Here is an 18,563-nt window from a genome sequence, read left to right as displayed (position 1 = left end):
AATTTGCCTTCAACCTTCACTGGCATGAAAATGGAAACGTGCTGCTTATGAGACGAGAAGGGGAACAGTGAGCATGCGCTTTGAATGCCAATGTGCGCATGAATAATCAATGAGCGCACATAAATGCTTGACCATTGACACCATGCACCGGATCATAAATATGCTCCATTTGCCACATGCGGATGTCAACTCGTGTGACGTCATTAACATACACATACTGAACGTTTCCCGAGCAACTATTTCAAAGCAATGAGTCATTCCTGATCTTCTGGGCAGAGCGAGATCTGCTGTTAGCCGCAGAAAAGGCTTGTCTGAGCGCCACCTAGTGACTGTCAACACTACTACACGTGCGGTGAAACAGCCACAATTGAAATGCCTCTAATGATCATTTATTTGGAATGGATGATAATATATTTATTCTCTTTTTTTTAAGACAAGCACTAGAAATGAAATGTATTGAACATGTCTTATTAGAATAAAATCTTCTACATAACTTAAGAGGAAAACACCTTTAGTATAATGTCACAGTTCCACCATTTATGTGACAAAACATCAATAGACAAAAATAGATTTTTCTCACAGGGGGAGCTGCGTCAATCGAAGGTAGAGAGCGTATACACGGTAGCTTCATGATTTCATAAAACATCGAAGTCAGCGATCGCAATGAGGTCGATTCCCGTTTTGAAAAAGTGCGCCTTTTTTTTCTGCATTCCACGACGATTCCGAGCAAGCGAGCAAGCATTTGTGTTTCCACAGAAAAATATATCAGGTGTTTCTATCCAGAGGTTTGGAGTAGACGTCACGCCGATGCATTGTTAAGACAATGTGTTTTCATACAAAGTGCTTCCAGTTTTGAGCGCACTGCAATGAGACATGCACAGTACATTGGCCATGTTTTTAGTCAGCTGCGTGGTTTTCTACAAAACATACAGAACCACACTTAGAAAATAAAATCTGTACACCTTCTTCAGCGTACTCAACTCATTAAAATTGACCTTGTCTTCCCTTGGGTTGTAAGCAACTAAAACATGACAGCCATTTTGTCAAATTGAAACGCTAAAGCAGAGCTGGGGAACCTTTGGTCTGATGTTATGTTGTTGTTGTTTTAATTAGATAAACTATTTTAGGTATAGACTCCTAGGAATAAAATGCATTGAAGTATTGACTCTTAGGTTCCACAGCCCTGGTTTAAATGAAAATATTGGTAAAGATGCCACTAGCAGCATGCCCCCCCCCCCTCTCCCCCCTAGCGGCAGCTTTGTACAGCTCCAGCAGGTTCAACGGAAGGCTTAAAAAAACAGTCGGATGGTCTGGCAGAGGATAAAGTGCTGTTCTCCTTTGGCCCAACTGTGCATGGACATAAAAAGCCGCGAGTGTCACTCACGGACGCCGGAGTGTGTCCTGACTGCCGACTGATAAAAAGCATCCTGAGCCAGAGCCTTGGACAGCAGCCTGTGGCCGGCGTGCGGAACGGCGGCGGCGGTCGACACCGTGGTGTCCGGGCCCGGCGAGTACCCGGGCCCGGCTTGGGTGGATCTTGTGAATTTAGGCCGGGGCGCTGCGTAAAAGCCCCCCGCCGTGTGGTCGTAGCGCACGGGCCGCACTTTGGCGCTCTGGGTCCTTCTGTTGGGCTGAGAGGAAAAGGATCCGGCGTGTTCGGCACCCATTGGCGATTTGGCGGGGCGGTGATGATGGCGATTCTCTCGGGTGCTCTGCGATCGCTCGGGCTTCCTGAGGATGCCGGCTCGGGCGTTCTTGAAAGGGTCCGTTTGCCTTCTGTCGCTCAGCTCGGCAAAGCCGCTCTCGGGCAGCGAGGGGATTTTCCGAAGCGGCGCCTGGCGACGACGCTGCGAGGCGCTCTCGTTGACGAGGACGCGATGCGGCTGCTGAAAGGAGGGCGAAGTAGCCTTGACGGCGCTTTGGCTTTCCCTTTTGGCGGCCGACAGCATCCCGTTTCCCGGATCCGACTTACTCCTTATGTGCACGATCTCTCTTCCCGTCGAGCCGGCCGGGGAAACCGGACTGTCGTAGGCAGACGTTATTTTACTCTCCTGCGTCTGGTAAACGACCAAGTCGTCGCTGTTCATGAAAAGTTCCCTTTCGGGAGGGTGGCCGTGTCGTGGGGAGTAGTAGAACTCTGGCGGCGCTCTTTCCTTGTTGGACCGTGTCCTGTAAGGCTGACCGTGGCGGATACTGTTACGTTGGAAAGGGTCTAAAGCATCTCGGTAGTCGCTAGGGTTCAAATCCGGGTAAGGGTTGTACAGCACTTGTTGAACCTGAACGTCCTCAAAGTGGGGCTGGAGCAGCCTCTGATAAGCCGCCTCCTGCTCAGGATAAAAATCAGGGGGCAGGACGTCGGCGGCCAGCTCGTAGCGACTGATTTGCGGGGCGTGGAAGGAGCGCGCCCGCCTGATGGCGGGGTGCAGAACCATGCCGTCTTCGGAGCGCTGCCAGTGGCTTTGCTGTGGCTGGCCGGCGCCCGGAAGTTGCTGGTCTCGGTAGTAGCGTTGGTACTGAGGCGACAGGGGCGGTCCTAACCCGGAGGCGGCGCAGCGGCTCTCCGAGGACTGCCTGAACACGTGTCTCGGTCCCGAGAGGTGACGGGGCAGAGCGTCGGGTCGAAGGCAGCGAGCGAGTCGTCCGGAGAGAAAGGAATGCGGGGGCCGATGGCACGGGTTGCGTTGGACGTCGTCGAGCGGGCCGAGCGCTCCGTAAGCATAGCGGCGGAATGATGGAGACTGGAAAGATCGCGGGAGGACTTCGTCGATGGAGGCGGGCATGGAGGTCTCGGCCAGGACGGCGCGGAAGTTAAAGATGTTGATGGAGTCGGCGTTGGCGTAGACGGGGGAGGTCAAGGGGCTGCGCGGGGAGAAGACGGGCTCGGTGGGAGTGGAAACGCCCACGCTTTGATAGGCGGGCTCCTCCGGCGTGACGTCGCCGTGCCGGGAGTCCAGGCTGCCCGAGCCGAGCGGGCTGACGTTGGGCGTGAAGTTACTCTCCGCTTGCGAGTAGAGGTGCGCGGGCGTCTGCCACTGGGAGGCGCCGGCGTACGGCTGCGGGCACATTTTGAGATCCAGAGCCGACGGCCGAGTCGGCCTGTCCTGAGCTTCCTGCCGCTGGAGAGGGCGAGCCGGGTGGTTCCTTCTTCTCTGCGAGCCGCCGCCGGCCTTTTGCGCCGACTCGGCCAGCGCCAGAGCCAGCTTGCGTGCGGCGCTCGTCGGGGAAGGGTGAGGAGGGAGAATAGACACTGAACTCATAAGTCTATCTGCTCCTGGGGGGGCAGAAGACAAACAACGCTACAGTATGACAGGACAAACAAAGCTATGGTAAGACGTGATGGGACAGGACACAAAAGCTTTCATAAGAATCTACATAAACACGCTAACTATGTACAGTGCATGCGGAAAGTATTCAGAGAACTTTATTTCTCCCGCCTTTTATGGTATTTTGAGGAAACCAATTTTGGAATGAGCCCATGACAACAAAATATAGAAAAATGGAAGTGCTGCAAAATCCTTCCTGGATGCACTGTACAAGAAGTGTTGACTTTACAGGTGAGTCCTACTGACCTGGATCCGGCAGGGTTTGCGTGGAGTCCGTCAGCGCCGACGCCTGACTGGCCGAGCTGCGCGGGCTGCAATGCCCGTAAGGTGCTCGGAGCTCTTTCGCATCCGCCGTCTCCGCTGCGGGTTGCAAAAGGTGAAAAGTCGGAACGTCTGCCGGAGATTTCCTCGCTTACCTTTTCGGAGCTGCGCAGGGCTGTTGACGTTGTTTGGAGAAGTTGTGGCGTCTGACTCGTCCCTCCTGAATTGGAGTCCCTCCCTGTTGCGGGGTGCCCGAGGAGTCCCGGAAGCCAGGCTGCACTGGAAGGACATGGGGTCAAAGTCCAGGGAGGACATTCCGGCCACGGGCGGGTCCAGTTCGATGTCGTCCTCCGGCAGGGGGGGCGAAGCTTCTTGGGTGCCGTTCTGACTCGACGGAGGTTTGCTTCTGGTTCTGAACACGTCATCTCGGTCGGACGCGGGCACGGCCTCGCTGGTTGAGCGGGGACGGAGATGCTGGTACTCTGGAGGATCGCCTAAACAGGAAAAATATTTTGAAATGTGAAAAACATCATTCTTTGCAGCGTGGGGAAAATTACCTTCCAGATTGTGCAGCGAGGTGAGCGACTCCTCGCTTTTGGCCGAGCGCAATGTGCCGCTGTCGCCCCTCCCGCCTATTTCGGCAAGAAAAGTGAATCGTGCGCGCCGATTAAACGGAAGATGAAAAAGGCGCCACGAGTCAGCGAGCCCACCTGGCAGTGCGATGCTCTTTATCTCGTTGGGCTCGCTGGGGTGTCGCTTCAGCTTACGTTTGGACACGGAGTGCGACTTACCCAGGTGGAAGAAGGACAGCCAGTTGCCCACAGGAGACTTCTTGGCTTTGCTCGGAGCCCGCTTGACACTACGAAACAGAAAAGGGAGGGGGGGGGGGGGGGCGATTTCAACTCCAAACACGTCTAGCACTAAAATTAGACGAGCCGGTCCTTGAACGCACCTCTCCAGCGGGAGCTCAATGACCGTGTGGAACTTGCCCAGCAGAGCCCCGGGCCCTTCCCCGACCTCGATGTAGTCGCTGTGGCTGAGGCAGGGCGTGGTGGCTGGCGAGCTAAGCTGAGCCTGAGTGCGGGCTTGAGCCTCCTCCAGAGACAGTAGCTTGGTGGACGGCGAGCAGACCAGTAGAGATTTGGGTCTGGATAAGGTGTTGTTACCTAGGAGATACACGCTCCCAGTCAGCGCCACCTTGTGGAGCAATCACGCAGATTTTTGCACTCACCGGCGCTTTCCCGAATGATAGCGTTGAGCTTGGTGCTAAAGAGCGCCTCGGTGTTGTTGAGGATGAACTCCACCACCACCGATTGGATGCGCACCTCCATGAAGGCCGCCGTGCCGCTGAAGCAGGCCGACTCAATTTGTTTGGATCTGAAACGCACAGCCAGAGTGTCTTAGTTGAGCAAAGCAATGAACACTTCAATGGCTGACTCACCTGAGCAAGTTTGGTGCCCACACGATGGCCAAGTTTTTCGTGTGCATGTTGGTGCTGCAACTAAAAGTGGCCAGATGGGACAAGTGTCTCATGAGGTACTCCAGCGTCCTGCACATTGAGTGTCATCATTAGTATTATGTTTTTGAACATGCAGTTGCATTTGTAGCCACTAGGATGTGCTAGCGAGCTATGGAGCAGACCTGTAATGTGGAGGCGGCAGCTGCTGGATGACGTTGTGGATTTTAACCAGCCTCTCCTCATCTGTGGCTGCAGACACGGCCTCCTGGGAGCGAGACAAAGAGGCTTAGGATCCCATTCTCACGCTCGCTTTTTTTTTTTTAAATTTGTGTCGTCAGCAACCCCAAAAAAACTCACTGAGAATCTGTCATACAGCTGGTAGGTGAGCAGAGGGTTAGGAAGCTCTCGGAAGTACAACTTGCAGAGGGAGCCCACCGAATGGATGTCCTGTCGAAAGACATCTCGGCTCAGGTCGGGAATCTGCTCCGAGTCAAACTCGTGCCTGAACGTGGACAAATTAAAAACCATGACATAAGCATACATGAAAAAAATAAAAAACAGAGAGAGTACTCCAAAAAAAGATTTTTCAAAACATATAAACAAATCCATTTTAAAAGCAACCTGAGTTTCTGGATGTTGGAGGAGATTCCAGACAGCCTGTAAATTCCGTCCACCACGCCGTGCTTTTCGATGAACTCGGCGCAACTCTTCACAACCTGAGGGACTGAAGGCACACACCAAAAGGAACAATTTAAAGCCAGCTTGAAGGCAATAAATGTCTTTTTGTTACAGCCAACAACACAGCATGAGTCATTGCGAGCTATAAAATTTCATTGCACTGGATGAGGGTGGCTGCTGATATTAAGCGTCCCCCCCCCCCCCACCCCCGATTATGAATAAATCCCTTGAGAGGATTAAAAACCGACATGGAATTGATCCAACCGACACAAGCAGGCTAATGCCGATGCTCTCGTTTATTGATCGACATTATTGAAATTTTATAGAAGCAATTTTTTCTTATCGTTTTTTCTTTTTAAATTCTTGCTTTCGTCGCAATCATTCACCTTCGTATTCGGAGCTGTGGAGGTGTTCGCCCAGGTCGCAGCCGAACACTCGCTCCCTGAGAATGCCGCGCTGGCGAAGCTTCTGCGGCGGCGGCCGTGACTTCATGAAAGATCTCAGGAAGGTAACCAGCTTGCCGTGCTTCTTACATACTGTCGATGGGAGACACAAAAAGCTCACTTGAGTGCAATCTGTCTCGTGTCCCAGGAGGAAGTTGGACATCAATTATGCAGTAAAGAATAAAGAGGGGCGGCGTACCTGGTTTGGGAACCGAGCTTTGAACGCTGGGAGGAAGCTTGTCGTTTATCAGCTCGACGCAGTCGCTCGGGAAGAAACCAACCTGAGAAGTCCGTGGAAGACACGTTTATTTGGGATTTCCAATCTATTTCTTATATTGATTATGACTGCAAATAAAATAAAATAAAAATCCTCACCAGAAAAAAAACCTTATTTAATAAATAAATTAAAAAAAACATTTTTAAAAAAAAACAAAAACAAACAAAAGAAAAACGCTTTACCTGACAAAAAAAATAAATCACAAAATACCTCACCAGGATAAAAAGAAGTGTATTAAATAGGGGTGTAACGATTCATCGATACACATCGACTAATCGATATAATGCTCTACGATTTATTGGCATCGATGCTAAACGTAAACATCAATTTATATCGCCGCGTTTTAGACGCAACTTTATTTTGAAATCCAGCTCATTGTTGCTTGCTTCCTCTTTCCGGGAGCAGTGCGGGGGCGTGTTGTGTTGTGAGCAGAGCAGACACGTGAAAGGGGAGTCGACAACTAGTACGCGGCTCCTGGGCGGGTGCTATGGCTAGTGTCCAAAAAGACGAGGAAATTGGCTCCCCTTTAGGCTTCAAGTCATTCTTTGGAAGCACTTTGGATTCCAAAGAAAAGATGACTCAACGGCCAAGACAATTGTAGTTTGTAAATCCTGCCATGCGGTGATCAAATATTCGGGGAGCACAAATCTTGCCGCACATTTAAAGAAACAACACGACATCAAAGTTCAGTGTTAAAATAAGCACTTTGTATACTACAATACTCTTGTAATTTCCTAAATAAAGACTTTGCAGTACCTTGTTGATTTTGCGTATGAATTGTTATAAATCAGGATATTGTTCTATATTTTTTATTTAAAAAAAAATATATATCGATCGTAGAGCACTATATCGTGATATATCGTGAATGAATCGCAGCAGGCTTTAAGATATCGGCAAATATCGTATCGTAGTTCTTTGTATCGATATGATATCGTATCGTGACAAAACCCGCGATTTACACCCCTAGTATTAAATAATACAAAGAAAATTACTAGAAGCCTATTAAATAATACAAAAAAAAATGCTTAAACTGACGAATATAATCACAAATTTTCCTCACCGGAAAAAAAAGAAGCGTATTAAATAATACAAAAAAAATTGCTTTACCTGAAAGCCATGTTTGCCTCTCCACCAGCCTGTGTCCTCTTTTGGAGGCATGTCGATGACAGAAACAATGTCCCCTACCTGACGACGAAAAAGAAAATTACCCCAATTAAACTGCAGCACAAATACCGAGCTCAACTAATAAAAGGCTCAAACACAAATCCAGATATTTTGATTTTTTTTTGCTGGTGCTGTTACCTCAAAGGTCAATTCATCGGTGGCCTGAGCTGTGTAGCGTTTGGTGACGTGGGCGGCGGCGATGGCGGGGACGTTGATGGACGCCTCCTCAGACACCAGCATATGGTTCCCCTTGTTGTCAATCTACAAAACATCTCCACACATTTACTATATTTCAACATATACTTCATCCACATACACACACAAAAAGCTTTACTACCTCCATCCATGTCAGAACCGGACCACAATTGATCTTGTTGTCGGCGATGACAGAGAAGCGGGACAAGTAGGTGGCCAACATCTTGTTTACTGCCTGAAGAGGAAAAAAAATGCAAGTGTTAAGAATGTTGTGTTTCAGACGCCTGAAAATCCAAAGTGCCAATACCTGGGCCGTGTCCTTGGCCGGGTCGTATTTGGGCAGCTCGGCCAGTTGTGAGTAGCGGCGGTCGTAGATGCACAAGTGCAAATGTTTGTCCAGCACACGAAAGTCCTCGTAGGATCTCTTCACCAGCCAGTTTCGAGCCTGGAAGGAAGGCCAAAGTGTTTCAAGATGTTGAAATCTTGACACGAAGCGGCGAGAGTACCTGGCAGGTGATCTGGACCAGAAAGAGAAGTTCTTTGGAGTCCTGGGCCCCCTTTTGGATTTCACTCTGTCCTTCTGCAAAGGCCAGCTAAGAAAGAAGCAGAGGAAAAATAAAGGTAAATGAGATTAAAATAAGATTCTAAATAATTGACATCCTCTGCGGAGGTGACCTGGAAATAAAAACTAAAATGTATCCAGACACATTTTGAAAACTCAGCTAAGGCGAAAAATTAAAACGTGAATTGGATCGGTTTCGTCCACTATTCATCAATCATGCAATCACAAATAAATAATTAATTCCATAAGATTTGAGCCTTTTTTTTTTTTTTTTACTCTGCTCAAACCAAACGTCCTCTTTAGTGATGCTCTGAGTGGAAAAAAAAAAAAGAAAAAAAAAAGAAGAGTTTTGGGAATACATTGGCAGATGTGGAAGCAACGAGTCGCGGGAGCTTCTGGGTATTTATAACAGTTTGAAGCACATTGAGACGGGCTGTTACACAACGCGCGGCGACCCAGTTTACTGCTACGAGGCGGTGAACAGGCACAACGAGAAAATAAAAGAAGAACCAAGACAAAAAAACAAAAAATCAGCTCAATGTCTTGATGCATGTCAGCCGTGTGCAAAATTCCACTTGGGTGGAAAGTCTAGATATTGCATTAGCAGCAAAATGTCGCACTTCAAGCTGTCTTTTGAATTCTTTTTCAAATTTACAATGCAAAAAAAAAAAGCAACAAAAATTTCATATAAAAGTAAAGAAAAAAAAAAACTTGGTTTGAGCCTCAACGAAAAATGAGAAAATCCACGCGCCATAATCCAAACAGTAATTAAACATACAAAGCGTGTTAGCAGAGTTAATTGGAATGGCCCCATCTCAGCCAATTGTGAACAAACCTCCAATGGATCACTGCCAACTTGTTATGATGGCTATAGAAAGAGTAACAAAAGCCTGATATGCACATCCACTGGACTGCCACCAATGTGTCATTCTTTGTTGGCCCTGCATCACATCCATGCATTATTCACAAAATCAGAACAGTGCTGCAAAAATTTCAATCAGTCTCATTGCTTTTCTTTCATGTAATTTAGCAAAAAAAAAAGTTTTCATTAAAGCATTAGCATAAAAGGCTACGCTAGCACAAGCCCATGTTACCTGGAAGCAGATCTTTCTTTTGGTCCTGGACCTCCCACAAGCTCCACAAAAAAAAAAAAAAAAAAGAAGAAAACTCAAATGTTCGCTTCACAAAACGACGTTGCTCCTTGCTAGCTGGAAAGCTGGCTCATGCTCTCCCATTCAAAACATCAAGATGAGACGAGGATGCTCCGCACTGTGTCTCACCTCCTTTCAGACTCCCCTCCTCCTCGTTTTGGTGCCCCCTCCCCCTTCCATCCCCGCCTGCCTCCCCCCTTTCTAAACAGCGCTTCTGTCTCGCCACAAAAGGCGACTTGGCAGTGAACGAATGCGAATCCTCGTCTCGGCCAGACCTGGAATCGGCTACCGTGAAAACTGCCACTGCGTTTGGGGCTGTGAGGGAGATTGGAGAGGATGGAGGTGGGAGGGGGTTGTCCTCGCTGCCCTTGTCCGGTTCAGTGAGATCCGATCCTTCCAACCCCCTCCCCCCCATCTGACGTCACATCTCCCTCGCTGTGTGTACTACACGCTGCACTACTGACACGTCCAAAAACATCTCACCTGCTTTTCTTAGCATGATTTTACAGCCGGGTCCAAACGGGCTCATAGTTTGCGTGATTGTCCTTGAACTGCAGCTCCTTAAATTGGGATGCTGCCTCAAGCGCTAACCCTGCTCGTGTGGGAGGCAAGAGAAGCGCTTTGAGGCGAATGCTAATCACCCAATGCAACATTAGCATGCAAACAGCGAGGCTGGAATTTTTCGACATGTCGAAAAGATTGTTTTGGAAAGCAGACAATTTGGGCTAATTGCGTTTCAAGCTCGATTAGCCCAGATGCGCTTTTAGAAGAGCTAGCGCCTAAACTTTCGCCAGCCGCGTTCGCGATGTCGACTTATAAAGTCATAAGCTGATTCCGTGTGGTTTATTCTCAAACTAATAGGCGAGATCACGCCTTTAAAACGTTGGCGGGATCTGGATTATGAGATTATAACAGAGAGCTAACAAACTAGTGGGAGTGGCACAAAATAATAAGTATGAAAAATAGTTGTGGTTGATATCTCTAGGCCTAAGTGGTCTATAAAAAGTACTTTTTGTCAAGGAGGGCTTACCTCAACGTTCCCAAAGTCAGCAGTCTCGTAGTGGAAGTGCGCACATTCGGCCAGACGGGGAAAGTGACCCTTGGGAAAGGTCAACCTGCAAACACAAAGCACAACGGCATCAGCACGCTAGTCTGATGCTGTGATGGAGGCAAAAGACGCGGGCGGGGTGGGGAAGCTCATTGCACTGGCCTGGATACGAGGCCTGATTTGCAGCCCGTAATAGCACGGAGCACCTACTTCTTCATGTTCTTGACCTTCATGCTCGCCGTGCTGACGCAGGAGCGCAGGAGGGGCTCGGCTGTGATGTCATCACTGCGCGCCTGCCGCACAAATACGGACGGCGGTTAACGTGGACAAGCCAAATCATCTTTGCCCTAAAAGTCATTCGTCGCCTCCAAACACAAAGCCATTTTGTGAACAGGTTCATCTTGTTTGGTGTTTGCAATCGACCCGACGCCGTTTGCGATTCGACCCTGAACAGGCCCGAGGCACGTTAGCATTTGAATATTAAAAGCACAGTTAAATGGATCGAGCTGGTTTCGTCATCGCGTACTCAACCAACTGGCTGGTCGTGTCCACAAAAGAGAAGCAGACGAGTGCACTTAGTGTTTTTCCTTCCAGCGTTACATTTCCCGCCGAGACTTAAAAAGCACTTTGTTAACAGACGATAAAAGGGCAATGACACAAGATAGACGGACAAAGCACGTCTTTGGTAAAAGAACACAACGTTCATGAGGCATCTTGCCAGTTGACCGCATGTGTACCTGTATCTCCCGTGGTTGTCCCTCATCTATGGGGCTGCTGGGAGCCTGAGGTAAGACATCATCTTTGTTCGACTGAGTGAATGGTGTCGCGTCTCTGTAGGGAAACAAAATGGAGATGAAGACCGTTGTCTCACCCCGAAGCAACATATTAATGGTGTTTTTATGATGATTTGTTAGTCCGCAAGCGCAATTAAGTGACGAGCTTGAAAGTGCCGTAATTTCCTAGTCAGCCAGCAGAGGGGGCAGGTGAGTCAAATATACGCGTCACCCTCAAATCATGACACTGCACTAGCATGGTTCGTCATGTGACTGATAAGATTCGAACAATCTTGCCAGTAAGACATGACAAAGCCGAGAGGAAGTGCAGTCTCGGTGTGGCTTTTGTGTTTGCTGAGCGGAGTGAAGCTCACCTATTCTTCCGACCATAAAGGCGGCCAACCACCAGTCGAGCGCTTCACAAAAGACCGACTCCAAATGTGACTCAATGAGTTCGGGTAGAGGGGTCAACAAAAAGGCGGAAGGCGTTGTCACACTTATTCAGGGTGATGAGCTCAGTGACATGAGAGCACACATGACTCAGATTGCAACATGAAGTCACAGACTGTAAATTGGCTGTGCTCGCATGAAGGAAGATACATTGATGCTTGCTGACTCCGTAGAAGTTGTGAGTGCAGAAAATAACAAGAGATGCTCTCACCCCTCAAGGACGTGACGACTCTCCGGGTCCCCCCGGGGCCGTGAGGCGGCGGCATTCTCGATCACCGCGGCAACCACGCAGCCAGCCTCCATGATGCCGAAGCTCCCTGAAACGCGAGGGATGATTAAAAAAATAAAGAAAATAAAGGCGGGGAGAGAAAGAGAGCGCGTTAAGGCAGGTGGGTGAAGAGTAGAAGGGAGGCTTGGAAGAGTGTGCGGCGCGCGAGCGCCTCCTCCTGAGGCGAGGACGCTCCAACTAATATGTGATGATGTCATGCTACGATGCTGCCAGCTGACACGGTGATGATGCATGCGGGGGGGCGTCTACTTGCTGAAGGGAATGGAATAGGCTATGTTGAGGAGCATAATACTTAAATTAGCCGGATTTGGATGAAAGGGGACCAGCACTCTATTTGGGTCAACTTCGTGCGTTGTTTTATACAAAAGAAAAAAAAAGAAAAACTACTTGGTTTGTTTCATATCAAATATATTGCATTCATGTTCGGCTAGCTCCGCTAAAATAAAGGCAAATGAACACACAGCGAGACACTAATGCAACTTTTGTGATTTGAAAATTGAATTTTACTAAACTGAATGAGATCATTTGATCAACCCTAATAGTAACTACTGTAGCACCTTGTAAGTGATACCAAAAGTATTTCTGGGGCTATTAGCTGGCTGATATGATTACTCCTTCTCTCTTCATGTCGTGTAAACAAACAGAAGGAATGCATGGACACAACGAAACCAGACTCTCTAATGGTCCTCGCCACAATCTCCCCATAACTAGCTTTGCAATGAATGCTTGGCGACAAACAATGAGTGGGGGCATAGGGGCGCAAGAAGCACTAAAGGCTCCATTACATTTAAACGCGGAAGCCGTTCCAGGTCGTCACTAATCAGCATTGAAACGTTGGGAGTGGACTCATCACCGGAGCACTTTCCCACCAGGAACGCGGCTGGCTGGCTGGCTGGCTGGCTTGGAGCCTCGCTGGCTGGCTGTTGACGGACTTGATGACTCAGCAGAATGCAAGCAGGCGGACAGGACCAGACTGCGATTCATTTTCATACAAGCGCTCCAAATGCCTTTGACGTGTCGTTTGATTTCAAAACGCGGGGCCTCACCTTGGTCTTATCTTTATTTACAATATCTGGAATTACAGCGCATTTCTCGGGGGAATGGCGGAAAAATGCAGCGTACGAGTCGAATACTTGGCCTTGTCGACTACAGCATCGCACGCCGAGGACAAAAAAATAAAATAAAAAATGCTGTTCTAAAATGTGAAGGCTAACATCGACTGAAAAACATGAGCTTGACACGCCCGTCAAGTCAAATGAGATGTTTGAATTTCTTCATCAATATGTTCAGCATAGTGCTACTCTCATTGACCTATAAAAAGTCTACACACCCCAGTGCAAATGCCAGGTTTTTGTGTGATAAGAAAAAAAAAAATGGCGCCAAGATAAACCATGACAGCTATCGTTGCAATTTTGTTTTTAAATGGATCACATTGTAGACTCTCGATCTTCAGGTAGATAAAATGGCTCGTACTGAGAAAGCTAAACATGAAGACGTCATCGTCGAACAAAGCGCACGTTCTGACACGAATGTAACGTTACATCGTATCTTCTGCGGCAAAGCAGACGCCACCACGGTTCTGCTGGTCCTGAAGCAGCAACAAACAAGACAGTCTTCCTGGAAGGAACCCTTTGAAGCACCAATACTTAAAAGGTTTCTTTTTTTTAAACCCGCATTGAAAATAAAAACGACATCTATCTGATGGCCTACATGGCAAAAAATAGGACGAGCTTACTCCATGCGGGCTGTTTATGGAATGCGTTTCAGCTGCTGCTGTCTTGACAGGACGAATGTCTGCCGACATATTTTCTCAGCGTAAACATGAGCAGATGAGCCCGATTAGTCACGGATACATTTCTCTTATAGTCCACCAAGAATGTATCCAAATGCTCATCAATACCGCATAGTGATGTAATCGGTGTAGGAGTCGACAAGAGTCTTGGCAAAAGTTGTCTTTGTGGTCTATTTTTAGCGAGGTGGGATTACATCGTCATCTCGGGTGAGAGACGGACGGAACGACGGACGGGCGTGTTGATTAAATATTTGTGGCTTTATTGTCCACAATTTAATCAGAGCGTGCTTAATCGCCGTGCACCCTGGCCTCGGTGTGACGACGGGGAGATTGAGCCACCGTGTGAGCCGACATCAAGTTAATCTGGCAGATTTGGAGAAGATTACGTGATCGTACGACACCGCCCCCCACACACACACTTGAAAAAAAATGGCTGGAAAGGAGAAGGGGCGGGTAAGACGCCGCCTCGGGCAGATTGAGCGAGTCAAAAGGTTTCTGGGAGGCTTATTACCCTGCTCTCGCCACCTCATCCTCAGTCTGGAGTCGTCGGCGTGGACGGGAGGGGTTGCCATGGTAACCGGCGGCCTCCTCTACACCGCGGGGCCCGTGTTGACTGCATTCCGCGGTGCAACGGTGCACTCTTATTGAAATACTGGGCGCAGTCATAGTGTGCTTAATAATTTGCACATTTGGCACCTTGTAAACCATTTGACTAGATTTCCTTGATTGGCGATTAGAAAAATTCACAGAATGGGAGCGATAAAGGTTGGGAACCACCACACGGTACTGAAAAAGTCGATGAAAGTTCATTACAAAAAATCTGATACTACCCAAGACGCAACAAACGACTGCTTTAGCAATCAATTGCTCCGTCAATTATTTTCCGATGAATCAAATATTTTTTTTCATCTATTTATTCCAAGAAGCATAAAAATTATGTAAATTTGGTTTAACACAAAGCTAACAATTCTGCTTTCACAGCGCACTGCAAATTTTGAATATTCACTTTTGAGATTTTGAATTTCAAGTTGACCAATGTCTAAATGATGGCTATCAAAATAACCGGATTTATTGTCGGATTAAGTGACTCATTCTCACACCTTGTCACACCCATTTAAGTTACAAAATTCCGGACAAACAATGACACTATTATACTTCTCAAGTTTTAAAACGTTACTTGTGCACTATTATTTGTCACTAGTCTGTTTTGTCATTTTACATAGCATACTCATCCCAAAACGCCTTGATCATATATAAGGTTGCATTTTTTTTTTGGTTGCTGTGTTTATTAAAATGATTATGCATAATAATGCAGACATGTACAGTAACAGGAAGAGCGAGTGTGTGTGTGTGTGTGTGTGTGTGTGGGGGGGGGGGGGGGGGCAAACTGATAGGTAGTATTACATTATTATTATTGCTTTAAGTCATAGGTGTCAAACTCAAGGCCCGGGGGCCAGATACGGCCCGCCACATCATTTTATGTGGCCCGCGAAGACAAATTGTGCATCAAATTCGTGTCATTACTAGAATTGCAAATCGTCTTTATTTTTAATAATATCTTCTTTTTTTTTTTAACATATTTGACCATTTTTTACTCGTCTGATATTTGGGTTGACAGTCATAATGGCCTTCCGAAAGAAGCTATGACTACAATGCGGCCCGCGAAAAAAAAAACGAGTTTGACACCTCTGCTTTAAGTGTCAAGTGGCCGGTAACAGCTAACTGGGTTAACTTCTTTGCAGGTGGACTCTGACCTGGCGCACCAAAGCAACACCTGTGTCCGAACCCCACCCACCCTTCACCTTGCCACATTTGCTGCTCTTTCTGCATGACAACGTGTGTGTCCATCGACTGTGCAGTCTAACGTTGTGTGTGTGTGTTACGTGCTGTCATGACGGAAGGATGAGTGCGGCTTCGTGCGTCCTCCTACCTGCTGCGGCCGGATGTCCTCCGCTGGTCTAAACCGCCGAAGAGAGCAGCTCCTCGGCATCCGCCAGGATGTTGTCGACATGGCACTGCATCGACGCCCGGCGATGGTGTCCGCTGTTGAGAACGTCCAAAATCGGAATGAATAAAAATATAAAACAAAAAACGGCAAAGGAGCTCCTGGCTGTCTCCTGAGGTGCTTCTCCGCTTACTGGTGCGTCTCACTGCACTCTGGCACGGGAGCGCGCACGGCACCGCCTCCGTGCCCGCGCTTCGGATGGATGGCGCTTGCTAGCCAACGCGCGGGTGGTGTTTCCCACGCCGAGTCACTGCCGAGGAATCAGGCTGTGAAGTAGATGAAGGCGTGGGAGGGTCCGTTGGGGGGGGGCTCAGTTTCGTAAGTGTCCACAAAGCCAAAATGAACCTTGATCCAGCACGAGCGCGCACGCTTATATAAGCGAGTGTGTAGGTGGGAGGTGGCTACCATGCTAATACTAGCCATAATATTCAAATTGTTTGCAGTTTGCAGAAGACAGAATGTCCCGAAGTTATTTCAGTGTTTACCGAGTGGATTAACAGGTGGTTACCCCAGGTGTGTGCACATACTTGTGTGTTTGTTTCCCAGCATGCCTCTGGGCTCTTGAATTTGAGTAAAAAGCACAAAGGTCATTCTCCTTGGACGTATTTGTTTTTCTCACTCCACCCAAGCCTCCTTGTAATTAGCTTTTCCTTAAAAAAAACAAAAAAAATTAAACATTAACTACAAATTTAAGATGTCTGCATTAATATTTAACTTTGAATAAATGCGTTGTGCTTTGACAAGAGGTCATATTGACAAAAATGCACAACACTTACACCCGGTGTCTCGGATGTGAATTACACTTTATGAACAAAATGATTCAGACTGACCTTTTCAATTAATCGGAAGTTAGACCAAAGCCTGTTTTCCAACTTTGTTGTCCCTCTTTTGTTCTGAGTATGTGGTTTAACTGTTCTGTTTCAGTCGATAGAAAAAAAGGAACATCCAATTTACATGGGTAGCAAAACAAAGCAATGTACAGCTTTCAATAAAGAAACAGGAAAGACCTCTTTTGTCTTTTTTATTATGTCAAAATACAAAAATTTGAGAGAAAATTCCTTATGGGACTAAGCGTTGGACATGATATGGTGACATGAATGTGTTCATATTCTCGCAGGCTGCAGCATGTGGCGAGGATGAGCTGAGATGGTGCGCTCATTCGGCAACAACTTGCGCCTGTGGCGCTTTTTCTTCCCTTAAAAAGGCCGAAGGGTTGGAACCAGGCCAGAGTGAGTTTTTTTTTTTTTAGCTTGTTTCTGTTTCCTTCACACACACTCAGACACGCGCGCGCACAGACACACACACACACACAAAAGAAAATGATTTTACAGATGCCACTTGACAGCGGTGAGAAAAGTAATACAAATATCATACATAAGGCTTTGGTACAGCACCATACAGTATGAGTTAATTGCTCACAATGTGTCCATGTTAAACCTGATGACATGACGGAACAACAAAAGAGTAAATAAACGAGTTCATTGCGCCACGATATTTACAAATGTGGATTTTGCACCCGGAAACAGAATGTAAACGTGATGTACAGCACAGAGTCAGGTGGACGGGTGGAGAATGGAAAATGTTCCTCTGAAGCACTACGTGGCTTACTTGCTTGATTATGAGCATTTTACGCTAAAACAGTTAACAATGTAGTGCTTTTTTTTATTTTTATTGTAGCCTACAATAATAAGAATCATAATCATAATACATTCTAGTTCCTCAGTGCTGGTACACATAAAAAACAGAGAATATAGAAAAAACTACATATTATTCTAGCTTTCTGTCCATTTAACAACCAGCTCAGATGTCCGTGAATGATTGCTAAAGGTTGGTATTGTCTCTACATGCAAGATTAATACAATAAAAAGAATTGTATCATTTGTTTCAGAAAGTAACAACTTCCGACAGGAGCTAGTGAAGCAGAGAAGTTGTGACCGAAAAAAAACAAAAACAACGGAGCTGACAGTACGTCCAAAGCAGCCATCTTTAACGCTGTACAAGATTCTTTTGGAGAATGCAAGAAAAAAAAAAAAAAAAGATCTCGGAAGACGAAATCCGTTTCTAGAAGAAGAGGATGTGGCTAACCGGTACAGTACGACGAGGAATACGAGACCCTTTGCGACGTGACGTCACACCACCGTCTCCTGCACTTCCCTTCACTTGTGCCCCCCAAAAAAAAGCCATTTCTGTTTTTTTGCTTGTTTTGAACTCTGGAGCGCAATGGTGGTTGGTAGAATAATTGCGGTTATAAATTGTGGGAAGTGCGTGGATTAAAAAGCATCTGCGGAAGTGCGGACACGGTGTGACGTCATGGTGAAAAGGTTCCATCGATAGTGGTGTGGCGAGAGACGCCCCTGCAGTGATGTGCTTGAGAAAAAATTGCTGCTAACGTGAGATGGTAGAGCTACAAGTGAGTCCACTCAATATCAGCACTACTTTTTCGAGAGGGTACCTTGGAAGCACGCACACACATAGAAACATGTTGAGGTCATTTGAAGATCACAAATCTAATTGGGGTCTTTTTTGGCCCACGTTTCGGAAGCGTACACAATTTTCTTTTTCCAGTATGGTTTATCGCCACCATTGTAATCAACACGGTTATGATTGACGGCTCTAGTTTTAGCACCCCCCGCCCCCTCCCCACCAGAAACACAAACAAAAAAGAGGTTGTAGTTTTCTAATCTACAGCACCA

General features: G+C 47.2%; 1 protein-coding gene across 3 annotated transcripts; it reads right to left on the bottom strand.

The window, feature by feature from the left end:
• Positions 1 to 373: 373 nt before the first annotated feature.
• Positions 374 to 16,329, bottom strand: arhgap32a (Rho GTPase activating protein 32a). Of its 3 annotated transcripts, XM_061281347.1 has the most exons (23): positions 15,796 to 16,326; positions 11,996 to 12,101; positions 11,299 to 11,392; positions 10,772 to 10,854; positions 10,544 to 10,628; positions 8,307 to 8,393; positions 8,108 to 8,245; positions 7,943 to 8,035; positions 7,744 to 7,866; positions 7,549 to 7,626; positions 6,364 to 6,445; positions 6,108 to 6,257; positions 5,665 to 5,767; positions 5,401 to 5,545; positions 5,226 to 5,308; positions 5,026 to 5,133; positions 4,816 to 4,961; positions 4,537 to 4,750; positions 4,295 to 4,443; positions 4,142 to 4,216; positions 3,740 to 4,078; positions 3,570 to 3,683; positions 374 to 3,271 (listed from the first exon to the last, which is right to left on the bottom strand). In XM_061281347.1, exons 2-23 carry the CDS (start codon positions 12,085 to 12,087, stop codon positions 1,377 to 1,379), a joined length of 4,476 nt encoding a protein of 1,491 aa, XP_061137331.1. In that variant the 5' UTR covers positions 12,088 to 12,101; positions 15,796 to 16,326; the 3' UTR covers positions 374 to 1,376. The 3 variants fall into 3 exon arrangements, with proteins under 3 accessions (XP_061137331.1, XP_061137329.1, XP_061137332.1); XM_061281345.1 differs by having other exon boundaries at positions 4,142 to 4,443; positions 15,796 to 16,329; XM_061281348.1 differs by lacking the exons at positions 11,996 to 12,101; positions 15,796 to 16,326 and adding an exon at positions 11,709 to 11,944 and having other exon boundaries at positions 4,142 to 4,443.
• Positions 16,330 to 18,563: the final 2,234 nt, after the last annotated feature.

Source organism: Syngnathus typhle, linkage group LG6 (genome assembly GCF_033458585.1).
Source record: "Syngnathus typhle isolate RoL2023-S1 ecotype Sweden linkage group LG6, RoL_Styp_1.0, whole genome shotgun sequence".
NCBI classification, from domain to species: domain Eukaryota; kingdom Metazoa; phylum Chordata; class Actinopteri; order Syngnathiformes; family Syngnathidae; genus Syngnathus; species Syngnathus typhle.
Note: the sequence above shows the minus strand (reverse complement) of the source record. Positions and strands in the feature narration are given on the sequence as shown.